General features: G+C 46.8%; 1 protein-coding gene across 1 annotated transcript in view; it reads right to left on the bottom strand.

Moving 5' to 3' along the window:
* Positions 1-2,922: 2,922 nt before the first annotated feature.
* eed (embryonic ectoderm development) overlaps positions 2,923-21,490 on the bottom strand; it is a 19,411-nt gene continuing 843 nt past the window's right edge. The window contains exons 2-12 of the mRNA XM_080758857.1: positions 20,093-20,242; positions 18,166-18,258; positions 16,355-16,420; positions 15,974-16,099; positions 14,599-14,680; positions 13,890-13,981; positions 11,824-11,957; positions 9,108-9,213; positions 7,921-8,079; positions 4,438-4,511; positions 2,923-3,195 (exon numbers count right to left, since the gene is read on the bottom strand). Coding sequence (XP_080614983.1) covers positions 3,069-3,195; positions 4,438-4,511; positions 7,921-8,079; positions 9,108-9,213; positions 11,824-11,957; positions 13,890-13,981; positions 14,599-14,680; positions 15,974-16,099; positions 16,355-16,420; positions 18,166-18,258; positions 20,093-20,242 — 1,209 coding nt within the window. The 3' untranslated portion in view covers positions 2,923-3,068. The remainder of the gene's footprint in view (positions 3,196-4,437; positions 4,512-7,920; positions 8,080-9,107; positions 9,214-11,823; positions 11,958-13,889; positions 13,982-14,598; positions 14,681-15,973; positions 16,100-16,354; positions 16,421-18,165; positions 18,259-20,092; positions 20,243-21,490) is intronic.

The following is a 21,490-nucleotide window of genomic DNA, read 5'->3' on the forward strand; positions in this document are numbered from 1 at the left end:
TAGAAATGCAAAACATGTCATCTGTACAAAAATAGGTTTTTATTTCCATTCAAATCAAGCGATGTACAGGTGATTTAGCAAAAAAGCAAATGCAACTAGGAAATCAAAAGCACCATCACACGCCACTCAACTTTTAGATTACATTTCAAATCCATTTTATGCCTTACTGTAAACTACTACTGTAGTCGAATACAGCTATCGTAAAACCTTATCACTTCATCCTGCAATCAATCGCCACACATTAACAGTACTCGTGTGACAGTTACAGGGAAAAAACCCCGTCAACAGCAGTTTAAAAAGCACAGGCAAAAACTGAACAGCCGTTCAATATAAGAAGCAGATTTGGTGCTTAGAAACCGCCTCCAAAATGAGGACATCTAATACATGTTCTAACCGAAGGCACATTGTTAAAATAGGACATGTTTTGGGCGGGGGGGGGGAAGTAAACTAACTAACGCGTTAGTTGCAACTGAAGGATGAATTATTGAACATGGCATCCCTAGACAGAGAGTCCCTAGACCCTCGAACAAATACAATGTGAAAATGCTACAAACTCACAACACGCCACACCGCCGCGACGCATTGAGATCTACAAGCTCACACCGCGACGCATTGAGATCTACAAGCTCACACCGCGACACAGTGAGATCTACAAGCTCACACCGCAACACAGTGAGATCTACAAGCTCACACCGCAACACAGTGAGATCTACAAGCTCACACCGCAACACATTGAGATCTACAAGCTCACACCGCGACACAGTGAGATCTACTAGCTCACACCGCGACACAGTGAGATCTACAAGCTCACACCGCGACACAGTGAGATCTACAAGCTCACACCGCAACACAGTGAGATCTACAAGCTCACACCGCAACACAGTGAGATCTACAAGCTCACACCGCGACGCATTGAGATCTACAAGCTCACACCGCGACACAGTGAGATCTACAAGCTCACACCGCGACGCAGTGAGATCTACAAGCTCACACCGCGACGCATTGAGATCTACAAGCTCACACCGCGACACAGTGAGATCTACAAGCTCACACCGCGACACAGTGAGATCTACAAGCTCACACCGCGACGCATTGAGATCTACAAGCTCACACCGCGACACAGTGAGATCTACAAGCTCACACCGCGACACAGTGAGATCTACAAGCTCACACCGCAACACAGTGAGATCTACAAGCTCACACCGCGACACATTGAGATCTTGTAGATCAGCTCTTCCTGCCGTAGAAGTGGACCATTTTTATGCCTATAACAAATAACAACATGGCCAAAAATGTAAGGTTTAAAGTGAAAGCAACCATTCATCAGAAGGACATTTTGACATGAATTAGTCGACATATAAACACTGAGAAAGAAACCCAGGGTGGTTTGATTATGATCCAAGATAAGTATGAGAAAACAGCAAAGTCCATTAAATGTGTGTATTTTATGCAAAGATCACATTCAAAATGGGTCTAAATGGGTTAAGTATGGAGCACAGAATGTGTAGCCTGGGTTCAGTATGGAGCACAGAATGTGTAGCCTGGGTTCAGTATGGAGCACAGAATGTGTAGCCTGGGTTCCAGCTGTTTGTTTGGTCACTTCGCTACTCAGTCTGGACAGGGTCCTATCTCCAAGGTAGGATCTATCTAGGTAAGGTCCCATCCACCCAGTCTGGACTGGGTCCTATCTCCAAGGTAGGAGGGACATGTCAACTGGAGTCTGGAACCCAGGCTACAGAGTGTGGACAGTCAGGGGGAGGAGTCTGGAACCCAGGCTACAGAGTGTGGACAGTCAGGGGGAGGAGTCTGGAACCCAGGCTACAGAGTGTGGACAGTCAGGGGGAGGAGTCTGGAACCCAGGCTACAGAGTGTGGACAGTCAGGGGGAGGAGTCTGGAACCCAGGCTACAGAGTGAGGACAGTCAGGGGGAGGAGTCTGGAACCCAGGCTACAGAGTGTGGACAGTCAGGGGGAGGAGTCTGGAACCCAGGCTACAGAGTGTGGACAGTCAGGGGGAGGAGTCTGGAACCCAGGCTACAGAGTGAGGACAGTCAGGGGGAGGAGTCTGGAACCCAGGCTACAGAGTGTGGACAGTCAGGGGGAGGAGTCTGGAACCCAGGTTACAGAGTGTGGACAGTCAGGGGGAGGAGTCTGGAACCCAGGCTACAGAGTGTGGACAGTCAGGGGGAGGAGTCTGGAACCCAGGCTACAGAGTGTGGACAGTCAGGGGGAGGAGTCTGGAACCCAGGCTACAGAGTGTGGACAGTCAGGGGGAGGAGTCTGGAACCCAGGCTACAGAGTGTGGACAGTCAGGGGGAGGAGTCTGGAACCCAGGCTACAGAGTGAGGACAGTCAGGGGGAGGAGTCTGGAACCCAGGCTACAGAGTGAGGACAGTCAGGGGGAGGAGTCTGGAACCCAGGCTACAGAGTGTGGACAGTCAGGGGGAGGAGTCTGGAACCCAGGCTACAGAGTGTGGACAGTCAGGGGGAGGAGTCTGGAACCCAGGCTACAGAGTGTGGACAGTCAGGGGGAGGAGTCTGGAACCCAGGCTACAGAGTGAGGACAGTCAGGGGGAGGAGTCTGGAACCCAGGCTACAGAGTGTGGACAGTCAGGGGGAGGAGTCTGGAACCCAGGCTACAGAGTGTGGACAGTCAGGGGGAGGAGTCTGGAACCCAGGCTACAGAGTGTGGACAGTCAGGGGGAGGAGTCTGGAACCAAGGCTACAGTGTGGACAGTCAGGGGGAGGAGTCTGGAACCCAGGCTACAGAGTGTGGACAGTCAGGGGGAGGAGTCTGGAACCCAGGCTACAGAGTGTGGACAGTCAGGGGGAGGAGTCTGGAACCCAGGCTACAGAGTGTGGACAGTCAGGGGGAGGAGTCTGGAACCCAGGCTACAGAGTGAGGACAGTCAGGGGGAGGAGTCTGGAACCCAGGCTACAGAGTGAGGACAGTCAGGGGGAGGAGTCTGGAACCCAGGCTACAGAGTGAGGACAGTCAGGGGGAGGAGTCTGGAACCCAGGCTACAGAGTGTGGACAGTCAGGGGGAGGAGTCTGGGTTGGCGTGGAGCTCAGCGCTGCCGGTCCCAACGCCAGATGGAGGCGTCGTCGCACACGGCGATCAGAATGCTGCTGTCTCGGCTGAAGCTGGTCTGCCGGATGGCTGACGTACATTTGGGAAGCGTCAAGGTGGTGCACCTGGGGAGGAGGGAGGAGGGGGGAGGGATGGGGAGCAGGGAGGAGGGGGGAGGGATGGAGAGCAGGGAGGAGGGGGGAGGGATGGGGAGCAGGGAGGAGGGGGGAGGGATGGGGAGCAGGGAGGAGGGGGGAGGGATGGAGAGCAGGGAGGAGGGGGGAGGGATGGGGAGCAGGGAGGAGGGGGGAGGGATGGGGAGCAGGGAGGAGGGGGGAGGGATGGGGAGCAGGGAGGAGGGGGGAGGGATGGGGAGCAGGGAGGAGGGGGGAGGGATGGGGAGGAGAGCAGGGAACAGGGGAGCAGAGAGGAGCAGGGAACAGGGATGGAGCTCGTTCAATTATTGAGTCAGGTTTTTAAATCAAGCCCGTAATAATATGTGCAAACTAAGGTTGGGCGATATGCAATTTTTTTTCAATCGCCTATCGTCTGACCAAGAATCGGCGATTAACGATGTATTCGTGTCATAAAAGTAAAGTGAGAACAGCTCACTGCAGGTCGCAAAAAAGCCAGATCTACAAGCTCTCAAAGTGCCGCGTCCTGCCTGTTTTTGCAGCTCTGTTCGCTACGCGTTGAGAGCTTGTAGATCCGTCTGTTTTTGCAGCACAACTGCGCAGCCATGGTAACAAAATAAGAAATAAGTTTAGATGAAGTGAAGTTGGAACAGACAAGCAGGTGCAAGCTAAGCTAACGTCACAACCACTGGCTGGTGACAGTGTTATTGTAGTAACTTCTCCTGGAGAAGTCTTGCCTCCCCGCACCGCCGTCGGAGCCTCGGAGGCTCAGAGGGGCGCCCACATGCTGCTGCTGATCAACAGGCTCTCAAGGCATCGCGTCCTGCCTGTTTCTGCAGCACCGTTCGCTACGCGTTGAGAGCTTGTAGATCTGTCTATTTTTGCAGCGCTGGTGTTGGGGTTCGTTCACACAGCCCCAGAATGTTAAGTGTTAAATTGAAAATGTTTATAATTTATAATAATGGACAATGTACTTTTTGGGCAAGTGGCCGTGACCTTTGGGCAAGTGGCCGTGACCTTTGGGCAAGTGGCCGTGACCTTTGGGCAAGGGGCCGTGACCTTTGGGCAAGGGGCCGTGACCTTTGGGCAAGCAGAGCAGGACCCGATGGGTGGCCGAGGGCCTCCCAAAACCTTAGCGTCAAGTCAACCCGTGCTGAACGTTGGCCCCCAGAACAGGGTCCATGTGGTTAATTCTTCATGCTTCAGCTATCGTCAAGGCACACTAAAACCTACTTGGCTTTGTGGGGGTCTTCAACCTCCAGGTCCCACACGTACAGCTTCCCCACCTGGTTCCCCAGGGCCAGCATCTGCAAGGACAAGGTCATTCACCCATAGGATGGACGAGGTCATTCACCCATAGGATGGACGAGGTCATTCACCCATAGGATGGACCAGGTCATTCACCCATAGGATGGACAAGGTCATTCACCCATAGGATGGATGGACAAGGTCATTCACCCATAGGATGGACAAGGTCATTCACCCATAGGATGGATACGGTCATTCACCCATAGGATGGACGAGGTCATTCACCCATAGGATGGACACGGTCATTCACCCATAGACAATACAATAGTATTAGTCCTACTTGTTTACTTGTTTATAAAGTTCTCCTCAATGGTCTCGCACCTTCATACCTACATGACTGCCTGCCTGAATATGTCCCAAACCTGCTCGCTTTGCCTAAAAAAATGGCAACTTTCGACAGGCAGCCTCTGTAGACATTTTTAAAGCACAGCTTAAGACCCACTTATACACCCTTATTATTTTATTTTTTTGTTATTCATGTCCTCACTGTATTGCATTTCTGCTCTTGTTTTTTTTATTGTTTATGCCTTGCTTTTCTTTTTTTTTCTCCATGGCTCTGTAAAGCACTTTGAGCTGCATTTCATGTCATGAAAGGTGCTATACAAATAAAGTTTTATTATTATTATTATTATTAGTCACATACGTTGCTGTATGCTGTAAATCTGTTCTCCACATTTGACCTGCCTCGTGGAACGGGGTGAGCCACAGCCGAGCCACGCTCAGGAATCATTTGTAGTTGATGTTTCTAATCTAAATCTAAATCTCTTGAGCCCAGTGTCCATGACATCACATCCATGACATCACTGCTACAATCTAAAATATCTAAAACCACATATTACACACATAAAGACCCCCAGGAAAGTGTTCTAGAGCTCCTAAACGTCATTAACATATATTTTTTAGCAAAAATGGTGAAGGAGGTTCGTTTTTGGAGCAGGGAGTGATAAATGACCGAGGCTGGCAATTCTGGTGTCATGATTGTGTCTGTCACTTATTGGTTTTAATAACTGTTTGAAAAAGGTAATCTGGTGTTTGATTAGAAATTGTGTTTCTAACAAACATGACACTGCAATGGAGTTTGTTTTTTAACAGATAACCAGCCCAGGACAGGCGTTTATGCATATATTCAATAGTATAGGAGTATAGAACAATGAAGTGCCCGTCTGGCAGCTCGGTTCTGAACAAGTTGTAGTTTGTTCAGGTCTGCTTGAGTCGCCGCTGACCGTGTACAACAGGACAATAACAAAGGTGACAAAACACCAATGACTGCCTCACTTGACCCATGACTGAGGATGTGGAGCACTTCCTGACATGGCCTGACATTGTAACTATAGATGGCTGTGTACCAACAGAAGGTGAGCCCCCCCCCCCACCCCCCCCAGCAACACACCTGTGCTCTGACTGAGGAGCCAAATCCCTGCGAGACCTTTAACCCATTCTGACCTGAGATCAGATTCCATGGCCCTCATTTATCAATAGAGTGTAAAATCTGCCCCAAATTCGAGTGTGGGTTTCGTAGTACACACCCGCGTCGCCACGGCATTTATAAAGTGATCGCAAACAGCTGATCCTTCCTTCATTTCGTAACTTCTGACGTTAATAAATGTGACGGCTGAAATCTATCTGGCTATGAAATCAAGCCTCACCCTCGTGTGAAGCCAGACCAACAGGTATTATTACAGTGACTTGTACAGGTTTTTAAACAATACATTTAATTTCCGCCCACGTTTAGAGTACAACCGTCTCCGGAGAGAACGGAGTCGAGGTCCCGTTCTCTCTATAGAGACGGTTAGAAACGTGGCCTCGTTCTCCAGAGACCAAATGTTACTTCCTTGTCGTTGTTTGTGAATAAGACGAGGCTATCTGAGGGGGATCTGATAAATGATCATTGCCGTTTCCCTCTTATCAATCACATCATAATCATTCCAGTGAGGCAGCGGTGGCCGAACGGTTTGCGGAGCGGTCTTGATATCAGAAGGTCGCTATAGTTCGTATCCCCGGACCGGCACGTTAAAATTACCACCGCTGAAGTGCCCTTGAGCAAGGCATTGAACGAGCAGGGCCTGGCTGTAAACAAGTTCTTGAGCTTAGTCCAGTTACCCTGGGTAAACATAGTACCTTTCCTTTCCTTAGTCCAGTTACCCTGGGTAAACATAGTACCTTTCCTTTCCTTTAGTCCAGTTACCCTGGGTAAACATAGTACCTTTCCTTTCCTTAGTCCAGTTACCCTGGGTAAACATAGTACCTTTCCTTTCCTTAGTCCAGTTACCCTGGGTAAACATAGTACCTTTAGTCCAGTTACCCTGGGTAAACATAGTACCTTTCCTTTCCTTAGTCCAGTTACCCTGGGTAAACATAGTACCTTTCCTTTCCTTAGTCCAGTTACCCTGGGTAAACATAGTACCTTTAGTCCAGTTACCCTGGGTAAACATAGTACCTTTCCTTTCCTTAGTCCAGTTACCCTGGGTAAACATAGTACCTTTAGTCCAGTTACCCTGGGTAAACATAGTACCTTTCCTTTCCTTAGTCCAGTTACCCTGGGTAAACATAGTACCTTTAGTCCAGTTACCCTGGGTAAACATAGTACCTTTCCTTTCCTTAGTCCAGTTACCCTGGGTAAACATAGTACCTTTCCTTTCCTTAGTCCAGTTACCCTGGGTAAACATAGTACCTTTAGTCCAGTTACCCTGGGTAAACATAGTACCTTTCCTTTCCTTAGTCCAGTTACCCTGGGTAAACATAATAGTACCTTTCCTTTCCTTAGTCCAGTTACCCTGGGTAAACATAATAGTACCTTTCCTTTCCTTAGTCCAGTTACCCTGGGTAAACATAGTACCTTTAGTCCAGTTACCCTGGGTAAACATAGTACCTTTCCTTTCCTTAGTCCAGTTACCCTGGGTAAACATAGTACCTTTAGTCCAGTTACCCTGGGTAAACATAGTACCTTTCCTTTCCTTAGTCCAGTTACCCTGGGTAAACATAGTACCTTTCCTTTCCTTAGTCCAGTTACCCTGGGTAAACATAGTACCTTTCCTTTCCTTAGTCCAGTTACCCTGGGTAAACATAGTACCTTTAGTCCAGTTACCCTGGGTAAACATAGTACCTTTCCTTTCCTTAGTCCAGTTACCCTGCAGGTAAACATAGTACCTTTCCTTTCCTTAGTCCAGTTACCCTGGGTAAACATAGTACCTTTCCTTTCCTTAGTCCAGTTACCCTGGGTAAACATAGTACCTTTCCTTTCCTTAGTCCAGTTACCCTGGGTAAACATAGTACCTTTCCTTTCCTTAGTCCAGTTACCCTGGGTAAACATAGTACCTTTCCTTTCCTTAGTCCAGTTACCCTGGGTAAACATAGTACCTTTCCTTTTTCCATCTCTAAGCGAATACAGAGATAAGATTAAACCTGTACCTTCTGCCAGAAGTCCATGGAGAAGCGCATGTACCAGATGTCACACTGGCTGTAGTCGAAGCGTCCCAGGACGGTCACGGTGGACTCGTTGGGTTTGATTCCATCGATGTCGCCCTCCATCTTTCCAGGCTTCCAGCACACGATGGCGTTCTCACAGGACTGGAAAGGGACAGGACAACAGTTCAGAACAGGTCGCTGAGACAGAGCAGCTCAGAACAGGTAGCTGAGACAGATCGGATCAGAGGCAGGAACGTAGGGACGCGCAGCTAGCCAGTCTAACGTAGGGACGCGCAGCTAGCCAGTCTAACGTAGGGACGCGCAGCTAGCCAGTCTAACGTAGGGACGCGCAGCTAGCCAGTCTAACGTAGGGACGCGCAGCTAGCCAGTCTAACGTAGGGACGCGCAGCTAGCCAGTCCCGGTGCGGGAGGCGGTACAATGGGAAGTCAATAAGGAAGTGAAGGAAGGAAGAGAGAATTTCAGAGCAGCCAAAACGGTCAAAAAGAAATTCTCCGACCCGTTGTCTCCTATAGCAGAGATATATATGCTTCTTTTGAAAGCTCTCACCACCACCAAAAGGCTGCAGCACGGCCTTTCCCGAGGGCATGTACATCTGTGTACCATATCGCGTGGGATAAATGCAAAGGGACCCTATGTAAAGTAGTCCGGATTTCAGAAACTTTACAGAGGGTTCCGAGAGGGGCTTTAAAGCAATGACTTAATCGGTGTAAGATGGCATATTGTAAAAAAGCACTCAATGAACAAACAGCGCTGGGCACACACACAAACCCACACGCACACGCACGCACGCATGGAAGGAAGCAAAATAGCATTTCAAGACTGATATGAAAATGTAATGATGTTTTAGGGCCGACCAGCTGAAGGAACCAAGACATTTTCCGAGACCATTCATGTTTCTGGAAGATGCTTCTAAACTTGTATTCTATTGCTATAGTTTGATCACTTCCAGATAGTCTTTCATCTTAACCCATTTTGAGTTAGCATTATGTTAGCATTATGTTATGCTTTAGCTATTGAAAAATAGCAGATCTACAAGCTCATAGCGCGCCACCGAGTGGCGCGCTAAGAGCTTGTAGGTCTGCTATTTTTGAAAAATCGAAGAACGACGTTCTTCGCATCGTGTGGAGAACCAAATCCTGGACGAGGTCACGGTGGACTTGACACCCACCTTGGAGAGGATGAGGTCCCCCAGCCAGCGCACACAGTCCACGTAGTTCCTGTGGATGTCGCGCGTGGAGAAGTCTGGGAAGTGGATCTTCTGGGAGACGAAAGGCCTGCGGGGACACAGCACAGGCAGCGGTGACTCCTCCACTAAAACCACCACTAAAACCACCACTAAAACCATGGCGAAAAGGGTTTGTCGACTACCTTTTTTTCCACCGACAAAAACGAAATCAAAACTAAATAAAAACTAAGCTAATAGTAATAATAATAATAATAAAATAAAACTTTATTTGTATAGCACCTTTCATGACATGAAATGCAGCTCAAAGTGCTTTACTGAGAAATGAGCAAAAAGAAAAGGAAAGCAAGGTATAAACATTAAAAAACAAGAGCAGTAATGCAATACAGTGAGGACATGAATAACAAAAAATTAAAAGATCAATTAAAAGCAATGTTGTAGAAGTGGGTCTTGAGCTGAGCTTTAAAAATGTCTACAGAGGCTGCCTGTCGAAGTAGGGATGCACCGAATGGGAAATTCTTGGCCGAAACCGAATACCGAATATAGGAAACAGTTGGCCGAAAACCGAATACCGAATAGCCGGATACATCTTCGTTGTAAAGCTACCTGATTATGGCAAAAGACATGATTATGGATTTTCATAATCGATTCATTGGGTGATTATTTAAACGATTAATCGATTAATTGGATTATGGCACCTTTTTGCAATTACCTTTAAAAAAAATGCTTCAAGTTATTGTAGACAATAAAAATGAATACTCATTCAAAATTAATATTTTACCCCCTTTTTTATACAATTTTATTTCATTGCCATTCCTTGTACTTGTAATGATACTGTAATCTGTAATGTTGACCGTGTATAGCTGACTGTCTTTCTTTCCATTTCTGGGAGCCCAATTTATTTTAATTTTTTATTTCTATTGTAAAATCAATGTCAATTTTGAGAGTCTATTTGGTTCCATTTTTGCACTCTGTTACAGACCCTTGGGGTACTTCCTAACTAACAATCTATAATTTAGCTGGAACTCCCACTATGAGAACCACTGTCCTACACAGTCTGTGTGGGCACGCACGCACACGCGCACACACACACACACACACACACACACACACACACACACACACACACACACACACACACACACACACACACACACACACACACACACACACACACACACACACACACACACACACACACACACACACACACACACACACACACACACACACACACACACACACACACACACACACACACACACACACACACACACACACACACACACACACACACACACACACACACACACACACACACACACACACACACACACACACACACACACACACACACACACACACACACACTCATTGTTAAGCAAAACGTTCACGGACATTCTGCTTTTTGCCCTATGCCCACTTCAATGCGCTGCTGAGATTACATCACAGGTGGAACACATTTGAGGAGCTAACGAGCATGCTACTGCTAGTCTTCGTCGTAGCCTGCCTGCAAGCATTGGGGACATTGGGGAGCATTTTTGGTCATACGACAAAAGAATAGACAGCGGCGGTGCTACCATGTTTTGGGACCTGTTTTGGGCAATTTGCAACCTGTTGATGAGCTCACAGTTTTCGCGGAGCGCAGCCACAGAGCAACGTGACGCTCTGTGTGTGTGTGCGTGTGTGTGTGTGTGTGTGTGTGTGGAGGAGACTGAAGTTGGGAGACGGAGAGAGAGAGGGGTAGATGCGGAGCGCTCTGGTTACGTTCAAGACAATTGCGTGTTGTGCTTATACCGACCCGGTGTTTTGACTATTCGGTGATATTTTTCGGCCTATTTGAGCCGAAACCGAATAGGTCGAAAATACATTTTTAGCCATTTTCGGCCGAATATTTTCGGTGGCCGAATTTTCGGTGCATCCTTATGTCGAAGGTACAGTGGGTCTTTGTTAAACTACAGAGGCTGCCTGTCGAAGGTACAGTGGGAGTTTGTTAAACTACAGAGGCTGCCTGTCGAAGGTACAGTGGGACTTTGTTAAACTACAGAGGCTGCCTGTCGAAGGTACAGTGGGACTTTGTTAAACTACAGAGGCTGCCTGTCGAAGGTACAGTGGGTCTTTGTTAAACTACAGAGGCTGCCTGTCGAAGGTACAGTGGGACTTTGTTAAACTACAGAGGCTGCCTGTCGAAGGTACAGTGGGTCTTTGTTAAACTACAGAGGCTGCCTGTCGAAGGTACAGTGGGACTTTGTTAAACTACAGAGGCTGCCTGTCGAAGGTACAGTGGGTCTTTGTTAAACTACAGAGGCTGCCTGTCGAAGGTACAGTGGGACTTTGTTAAACTACAGAGGCTGCCTGTCGAAGGTACAGTGGGAGTTTGTTCCATGCCGACGGCCCTTAGAAGCAAAAAGCTGCTTCCCCATATTTAGTTGCCATTTTTTTAGGCAAAGCGAGCAGGCCAGCAGTGGAAGACCTTAGGGGCGGTTTGGGACATATTTAGGCAGGCTAAGATGACAAAAACTGAATATATTCCTATTTAGGCAAGCTAAGATGACAAAAACTATGAATAAATATATTGAAAATTGTCAAATAAAAACTATACTAATTCTAATAAAAAATGACTAGTGGAGATAGAGATCCAGTTTGAACAGTCATTTTACGTTTGGTTGCGCTCTGAAAATGAGCAGATCTGTAAAAATACCTGTTGGTCTTGGAAGGGTTGTACTCGTAGGAGCCTCGGATGGCTCTCTGCATCCTCTCAGAGTTGATCCTCCACAGCTTCAGAGAGTGGTCCATCCCACAGGACATGATCTTGTCCCCCAGCAGGTCGAAGTCCTGTTCGGACACACAACAACAACAAGACGTCTCGTTAAAGAACAAATCACAACAACGGTGCCCGTATACCCGAGGCGGGGTTGGCCAAAGGGCCTTTCTTTTCTTTTTATATAATTTTTATCCCACGATTTTGCAACCCATTTTTCACCCCTGTGTCAATCATCTAATGTGATCCTGGGCTCTACACACCCTCCGCCAACCTAGTCCCCATATATGGGGGACAAGGGGAGACCAACCTAGTCCCCATATATGGGGGACAAGGGGAGACCAACCTAGTCCCCATATATGGGGGACAAGGGGAGAGCAACGGACTTGAACTCATGCTTCCTTCATGCCTGAGTGTCCAAGTTGCTCCTTTACATCTGACAGGGGGGAGTTTCCCTGGTTGGACGTAGCGCGTGGGAGGAACACGTTATTCCGACCAGTTCCTTTCCCCTCCATCAGGCGCCCCGGCTGGCCAGGGGGAGGCAGTTTAGAGACCAAGATTACTGCATGTTTTTTGTGAGGGTACCTACCCTAGGGGACACGGGGAGAACATGTGAGGGTACCTACCCTAGGGGACACGGGGAGAACATGTGAGGGTACCTACCCTAGGGGACACGGGGAGAACATGTGAGGGTACCTACCCTAGGGGACACAGGGAGAACATGTGAGGGTACCTACCCTAGGGGACACGGGGAGAACATGTGAGGGTACCTACCCTAGGGGACACAGGGAGAACATGTGAGGGTACCTACCCTAGGGGACACGGGGAGAACATGTGAGGGTACCTACCCTAGGGGACACGGGGAGAACATGCAAACTCCACACAGAAAGGCCCTTTCGCCAACCCCGCCTCGGGTATGGGCACTGATGACGCGGAGGACCCACAGCGTCCCGAGCGGGAATCGTACCCAGGACCTTCTAGCTGTGAGGCGACAGCACTACCAACTGTCTCACTGTGCCCCAAAGAAGAAAGGGCCTTTCTGCGTGGAGTTTGCATGTTCTCCCTGTGTCCCCTGGTCAGCCTGAACTGGTTGGAATAACGTGTTTCCTTCCACGCCCTACGACGTCCAACCGGGAAAACTCCCCCCCTGTCAGGTGAAAAGAAGCAGCTTGGACTCCTCATGCATTGAAGTAAGCATGAGGTCAGTCCGTTGCTCTCCCCAGGTTGGCAGAGGGAGTGTAGCGCCCAGGATTTACATTAGATAATTGACACTGGGTTAAAAAAATTAGTTACAAAATCGTGGGATAAAAATTGAAAAGGGTAGAAAAACAAAGAGCATAATGGGAGATGGGATAGAGACCATCAAGGTCAGTTTATTTAGCATTTTTCCTTCTCCATTATGTAACGGAGATTTCCCCCAGACTAAACAAGTTAGACAAATAGAATCCACAATGGAAACGAGTCCCCCGGAACCTTTGTTTTCTCCTTTTAGCAGCCTGAACGTGGGACTGTGTCCATAGAGCACCGAAGTCTGACGTCACTTTCAGTAGAGGGCGTCAGTCCCCAGGTTCATGTATTTTTTTAGTTGCATTGAAATCGCCATAGGAGGATTTTTAGATTGCTTCATATAAGAACTGTGTTTGAAAAATAAACATGTCACCCCGGCCGCTTCACTCATATGGATATGAAGAATCAACTGACTGAGAGAAAACGCTATCGTTACTGCTGCTGAATTAGTTACATTTTCGCAAGAAGCAGACTGTATCATATATGAGTGACTGACTGTTGCAAACGATACAGAGACACCTCCCTGACAATAACGCCGAGACAGCTTGTTTATGTTTGGACCACAACGCTTATAGTAGACGATGTTAAGATCATCCCATGTTATTCTCCATAGAGACATTACTTCCGCGAACCAGGGGAATGGAAGGGATGAGCGCGTTACGTCAGGACTTCGGTGCTCCATGCCGTCTACATTTATGACACATTAAAGTATTACTCACTGCGCTCAACACCTCATCTCGATGACCCTCGACCCCTCCGAATATCGCCACCAGGGTGTCTGTGTGGATGTTCCACAGACGGAGGGCGTGATCTGAGAAAACAGAAGAACATAAATAAGACAATGAAACGGAGAGAGGTTGAACATGATTATTAATAAACTACCGACAAAAGTTTCGAAAAGTTAACTTTGGTCGATTATTTCTCCCGTATATGTTATCGGTGATTAATCCCCTTTAGAACGAGGTACAGCGTTGAAAGGATCGGGGCATACCTTGAATGAGCAACACAGCAAAATATATTTGTGTGTGGGAACCGGCACTAGAGCCCAAATTTATTTATTTCTGGTTTTTGAGATTCAAGTGCCAGCAGGTGTGTGCCCGACAGTCACAGTGGGAGTTTGTTAAACTACAGAGGCTGCCTGTCGAAGGTACAGTGTTATTAAACTACAGAGGCTGCCTGTCGAAGGTACAGTGGGAGTTTATTAAACTACAGAGGCTGTCTGTCGAAGGTACAGTGTTATTAAACTACAGAGGCTGCCTGTCGAAGGTACAGTGGGAGTTTATTAAACTACAGAGGCTGTCTGTCGAAGGTACAGTGTTATTAAACTACAGAGGCTGCCTGTCGAAGGTACAGTGGGAGCTTATTAAACTACATGTATGCACTGTACAGTGTAACCTGTACAGTGTGTGGAGATGACAGGTAACCTACCTTTACTGACAGAAAGGAGAAGATTTGGATCCCTGGGATGAAACTTCAGCTCGTTGATGGCGTTCCCGTGACCCACGTAATGCTGCACAGAACAAGACAACGTATAGACTTATAGACCCACGTAATGCTGCACAGAACAAGACAACGTATAGACTTATAGACCCACGTAATGCTGCACAGAACAAGACAACACAACTTATAGAAAATACCATGTTTTCAGCAGTTTGGGGAAGATGTTTATTATTCATGTGACAAAAGGTAGCAATAGGGCTCTAATATGATCAATGTGTCATTTTGGAAAGAACTCTTCCTACTTCCGAATAGTAAATCCTCGTCCCCCAGAGTCCCGCACGTAGGGAAGGTCACGACCGTTTACTCAAAGTAAACCCTGAAGGCGATTCCGCATCGCAAGTAGGACGAGTTATTTCCAAAATGGCTGAAGAGCTCATTACATTCCCCATTTGAAAGATAAGGGGCCGATTGGACCGTACCTTTTATTTAACCTTTATTTAACCAGTAAAAACCACATTGAGACTGAAGTCTCTTTTACACAGTGTGAACTGGCCAGGACAAGAGGCTAAATAAGTGACACAGCTCTGCCAGTAATAAAAAAATACACAACAAAAAACATACACTACCGAGGAAGCTCAAAGGGAGAACAGGAACGCGACCAAGAAAAGGACTAATAAATAAAAACTAAGCAACGGAAATTGCTAGTAGACTAAAAAGCAAGCAGACAGTTGCTAAACGTCAAAGCAGGAGCAGTGTATGGGAAGTACTGTGTGCCCATGGCAATCCTTTTAAAGCTCACTAGTACCTTGATGCACTGCATGGTGATTGGACCGTACCTTGATGCACTGCATGGTGATTGGACCGTACCTAGATGCACTGCATGGTGATTGGACCGTACCTTGATGCACTGCATGGTGATTGGACCGTACCTTGATGCACTGCATGGTGATTGGACCGTACCTTGATGCACTGCATGGTGATTGGACCGTACCTTGATGCACTGCATGGTGATTGGACCGTACCTTGATGCACTGCATGGTGATTGGACCGTACCTTGATGCACTGCATGGTGATTGGACCGTACCTTGATGCACTGCATGGTGATTGGACCGTACCTTGATGCACTGCATGGTGATTGGACCGTACCTTGATGCACTGCATGGTGATTGGACCGTACCTTGATGCACTGCATGGTGATTGGACCGTACCTTGATGCACTGCATGGTGATTGGACCGTACCTTGATGCACTGCATGGTGATTGGACCGTACCTTGATGCACTGCATGGTGATTGGACCGTACCCTGATGCACTGCATGGTGATTGGACCGTACCTTGATGCACTGCATGGTGATTGGACCGTACCTTGATGCACTGCATGGTGATGTGGTTGATGACGCGGATGATGCCGCGGGACCCGGCGACGGCCAGCAGGGGGTGGCTGGTGTTGGAGTCGAAGGTCCACGCACACGTGTAGAAGTTCTCGTCGGCCTGGTGGGGGGCTCGTTAAGGGGATACTGTAGCTCGTTAAGGTGCTCGTTAAGGGGATACTGTAGCTCGTTAAGGGGATACTGTAGCTCGTTAAGGGGCTCGTTAAGGGGATACTGTAGCAAGACCCTGTGGGGATTTAGTAGACTACAGCATTATGACCAATTAGGAAAGGTGATAGATTATGCAACCAAGCACAAGTTTAAGTCAAGGAGCAAAGTAATAAATGTAGTTCGTTTTAAAGGGGAAAAAGGATACATCCGCATCCACATAGGACTGTAGGAGTTTGATGTCTCCTTGAGAGTGGCATTCATATAGAGTGACCTGGGGAAGAAAAGACAAAACAAAGGTCATGGGAAAGGGCTAACATCTCACACGGCGAAGGGTTTATATGGTAGCCATGGTTGTCAGGCATTACCAGGTCAATTTCAGGTTTTTTTATTTTTATTTAACCAGTAAAATCACATTGAGACTGCGTCTCTTTTACAAGTGGGAACTGGCCAAGACTAAGAGGCAGAAATAAAACCCACTTCAATACCACATCGTCAATGTTACATTGAACCAGCAAATACAACATACATAATACACCTTAAAGTACCTATATGCAGAAATACAACAAGTCACCTGTCCTACTTTTGGTGGCATGGATTAGCAAGACCAACCACACATTGTCCTGGACGACCTGCGCCAAAAATAGAAGCTCTACTACGAGCTCACGACAAGCTTGATCGTTGTGTATAAAATGATGGTTCACGTTTTATTAACCCATTCTGACCTGAGATCAGATTCATACGAGGTTTCCACTGGACACACACTGGGTCTGATCAACCCATTCTGACCTGAGATCAGATTCTAAAAATGTCAGTCGTTCTTTGAATTTTTCAAAAATAGCAGAACTACAAGCTCGTATCGCGCCACTCGGTGGCGCGATATGAGCTTGTAGATCTGCTATTTTTCAATAGGTAAAGCATAACATGATGCTAACACCAAAATGGATGCCAGGTCAGAATGGGTTAATTCACAGCAGGAGAGACATACCGGTACACACAAAAACAGTCAATCACAAGTGGTTCCCTCTCAACTCTCTCTTTCCGGCATGTGTCGTGAGTCGTGACCATAGACTGTATAAGACATATGGACAAAGCGTTCTCCGGGTCTAACATGAACGTAAAATGAAGCCTGTCAGTCCTTGTTATTGTAAGTAGCCATCTTTCTAGATCCGTTTGGGCCCAGCTGGCCCATTGGCTGGCCCAGACAACGAGGCGGGACTTCCCCCCCCCCTTCTTCTCCGTTGGTTTTTATTTTGACTCGAGTGGGAGGGGAATCCCGATCATAGACTGTAACGGTAGCCCTCAGAACATACGCGACATTTTTTAATAAATGGGACCATAATTTTCCAAAAAGAATATTATGACATTAGAAATGAGACTTTAAACTATAGTGACTGGAAGCAGAAAGTATTCATGACCATGTTTATTAAGGTAATACGGTCTAGGTGAAGTTGGGCCCAAATACATGGACTTCTATGGGGCTATGGGTTTTTCTGGGCCCAATGACAGCGCCACAACAGGCCATTTTATGAACTTTCAGGAAATCCCGATTTCCTTATAGTGGCTTCACAAAATATCTGTCTGACTGCCCCCCCCTGGTGTGACCCCACACAAGGCTGTGAACTGTGAACTAGCACTGCCACCTATTGGCAGGTGGTGGAAACCATGGATGTAAACAACACCTATGTGACTAATATATCACAGTCAGGTATACTGTGTGTGAACACAAGACTTAATATGACTTTCTTTTACAGACCCATTCTGAACGGGAACCCCTTTTGGTGTCAGCATCATGTCATGCTTTAGCTATTGAAAAATAGCAGATCTACAAGCTCGTAGCGCGCCACCGAGTGGCGCGCTACGAGCTTGTAGGTCTGCTATTTTTTGAAAAATCGAAGAACGACTGACATTTTTTTAGAATCTGATCTCAGGTCAGAACGGGTTCATCAGAACCAGTGTGTGTCCAGTGGGAAACCTCGTATGAATCTGATCTCAGGTCAGAATGGGTACGACACTCACCCTGTTGCTGCCGACGGTGGCGAACACCAGCGGGTCTCCCTCCTTGCTGTGCCAGTTAAACTGGACCCCAAACAGCGGCTGGCCGTGGTCCTCCTGCAGACGTACAACAATACTCAAATAAGTGTTGATTTTGTTACGACTAAAACCATGTTCGTCAAGAAGTACCTTTTTTTCCACTGATAAAAACCCTAAGCTATGACTAAAACTGTCAACAAATATACTATTTTTTTTTTTTTTTTTTTTCACTTTTGTTTATTTAAGATTCAGGGTATACAGTAAATCAAATGACAGTATATGTGACACACCCATATGAAACATATAAAAGATAACAAAATATTGTGAGTCCATACGCAAAATATTGTGGTAGCATAAAATAAAAATGAGAAAATAAAATAAAACGTTGCATAGTCCTATGCTAACATGGAAGCGACACTAATACAAACCACATAACCTGAATCAAGTTTTGAAACAAAACATGGCTCCTAATAATAAATATACTGAACAACCCAGCTGCGTCGGGAATCTATAAATATACTAACAATTTCATCAACAGATTAAAAACTAGACTAAAATGTTAGGGGGGGGGGGGGGGGGGGGGGGGGACTAGTGGAGAAGTGATCCACCAGAACTAAAAGACAAGTAATTTTATGTTCGATTGTGCTCGGGTGTTTTGCGCTCAGAAAATAACAGGTCTACATGTTGCGCTGTGAGCTTGTAGATCGGCTATGTTCATGTGAGCTTGTAGATCGGCTATGTTCAGCATGCAGCCGAGGTCAAATCAGGCATTTATGACGCCATCAAGGCCTGCCAAGACATTTTTGTGTCGACAAAATCAACTGTAGATTTAGTGTCGACTAAAACTATACTGATATTTAAAACCCCCTATTGTCACACTTCCAAACATCAATCTTTCATCAAATGTAGAGGCCCTCATCTATGGAATTCCCTATAGATGCTTCACTTAAATCCTCATTATCCTTGCCAATATTCAAAAAACCATCTAAAGAAATATCTTATTTCTTCCTCTCTGTAGATTACTGTACATGTTTTACTTTGATGCGTTACATTTCCTTTTGTGTGTTTGTTGTTGTATTGTTTATTTCCGTTTTTTTGTGCAGTCTGTGTTTTTATTTCTTTACTGCACAGCTGCCCCCCCTTTGCCAACTTGTAGACTTTTGTACTGTTCTTTATGAACTTTTAATCCGTTTATTCTAATGACCTCTTCCATACAGGAGAGGATTCCAAATAAGCCAGCTGGCTTCTTCCCTTCCTTGCATTGTATTTTTGTTCCATGATATGTTATTGTCTATTTTTTGTACTACGTGCTAAATAAATAAACCTAAACCTAAATGTGATCAGGCTGTTGACGCTCTTGACGCCATCAAGGCCTGTGTCGACTAAAACTATAATGATATTTAAAAATGTTCGATTCCCGCTGGGGACGCTGTGGGCACTGGCGGCGTGTGTCCCCTCCTCCGCGTCATCAGTGCCCATACTGGGGTTGGCGAAAGGGCCTTTCTGTGTGGAGTTTGCATGTTCTCCCCGTGTCCCCTATAGGGTAGGTACCCTCACAAAAACATGCAGTAATCCTGGTCTCTAAAACTACCTCCCCCTGGCCAGCCGGGGCGCCTGATGGAGGGGAAAGGAACTGGTCGGAATAACGTGTCCCTTCCACGCGCTACGTCCGGGCCGGGGAAATTCCCCCCCCTGTCAGGTGAAAAGAAGCAGCTTGGACTCCTCATGCATAGAAGGAGGCATGAGGTCAGTCCGCTGCCCCCCCCCCCCCCCCCCCCCAGGTTGGCAGAGGAAGTGTAGCGCCCAGGATTACATTAGATAATTGGCACTGGGTGAAAAAGAAAAACTGGGTTACAAAATCGTGGGATAATTTTTTTTAGAAAAGTTAAGACAAAACTAGACTCCAACTCACCTTCAGGCTGTTGACGCACTTGAAGGAATACCGGCACTTCTTGGACTTCCACTTGCCCCTCCCCCAGCTCTTCCTGCCCGGAGCGTTGGCCGTGTTGGTGGGCGTGTCCGGGCGCTCCACGTTCCCACTCTCCACGCTGACGGCGTCATCCTGCCCAGATATGGGAAATAAACGCTGCATTTATATATATATATATATATATATCCAAGCACGCTATAGATTGTGCATAATTACATTCAACCATTCACTTCACACACAGGTGTAGCCCTAGAATGGCTCTCGTTACATACAGTATGTGCCGTATTTTTTTACGAATTGATTTTACGAATACATCCCGTTTTTACCGCAGACGTCATGATCACCAATTGACCAGGGGAAACACAAAAGTTTGGGTCACACAATTGGCAGGTGGGTGTGATTAATTACCCAGCACCTATCGCAACTAGGCCACCTTTTTGTGTGACCCAAAATTTGGTGATGACGTCTGCGGTAAACAGTAAACGTATTCGTAAAATCAGTTCATCGATCGTTCCAGCCCCCCCTCCCCTCCTCGCCCGGAGAGAAAGATGTCCGTGTGCATCTCTTGAAAAAGTGGAGATAATTCACTAAATACACGTTTTGTGCCAGAACTTTCACATGGATATAAAACTAGAGGACCATATTTCACTTCACGTCTTTGGAATTATTTAATGGGCGAGTACAAACGGAGCATTTATCACATTTAGGCCGCCCATTTGCAACCCGAACAGAAGTTAAGCAGACCGTTCTATGGCTCATGTATGTGAAATACTGTACATACTGTATGTAACAACAAGAGACGTTCTAGCGCTAACACAGGTGGTGGAGGAAACCATGCAAGGCACCAGCCTGCACATCGGGAGCAATTACAGTAGGTTTTGAGTCAGCGGGCGACAGCCAGACAAATTTTCTGGAAGTGCATAATTTGTCTATGGGACCCTATGGGACCCTACCGTCTATGGGACCCGGCGACTAGCGGTGATAGCAGGCGAGCGGGCGTGCGATGGTTAGGTTTAGGTGTGCTGCCCCGTGGGAGGTTAGGTGATGTTGATGATGGTGCCCTGGCTTGTCATCCACATTTGGGTACAAACCAAGCCAGTTTTGGAAAACACTGCAGATGTCAGATGATGCATTTTACATTCAGCAAGTCATTAATGTGTATCATTATGCGACTGTAAAACAATAACCTGATGAAACGCTGCGTCTTATATTATGGTGTTTTAAATTAAAATTGGAGCAAACCTTTTTGATGAATTGAACAAGGTGGACCCTCTTGTAAACAAGTGTAATGCTTAATTGGGTCGTCCACTCACAGTTAACAGTCTTTGTATTGAGTTTGTGCTTGAAATGTACTGTAATTCTACAAACTGTTAATAAAGA

Source organism: Protomyctophum bolini (genome assembly GCF_963924005.1).
Source record: "Protomyctophum bolini genome assembly, chromosome: 24".
Classification (NCBI taxonomy): Eukaryota; Metazoa; Chordata; class Actinopteri; order Myctophiformes; family Myctophidae; genus Protomyctophum; species Protomyctophum bolini.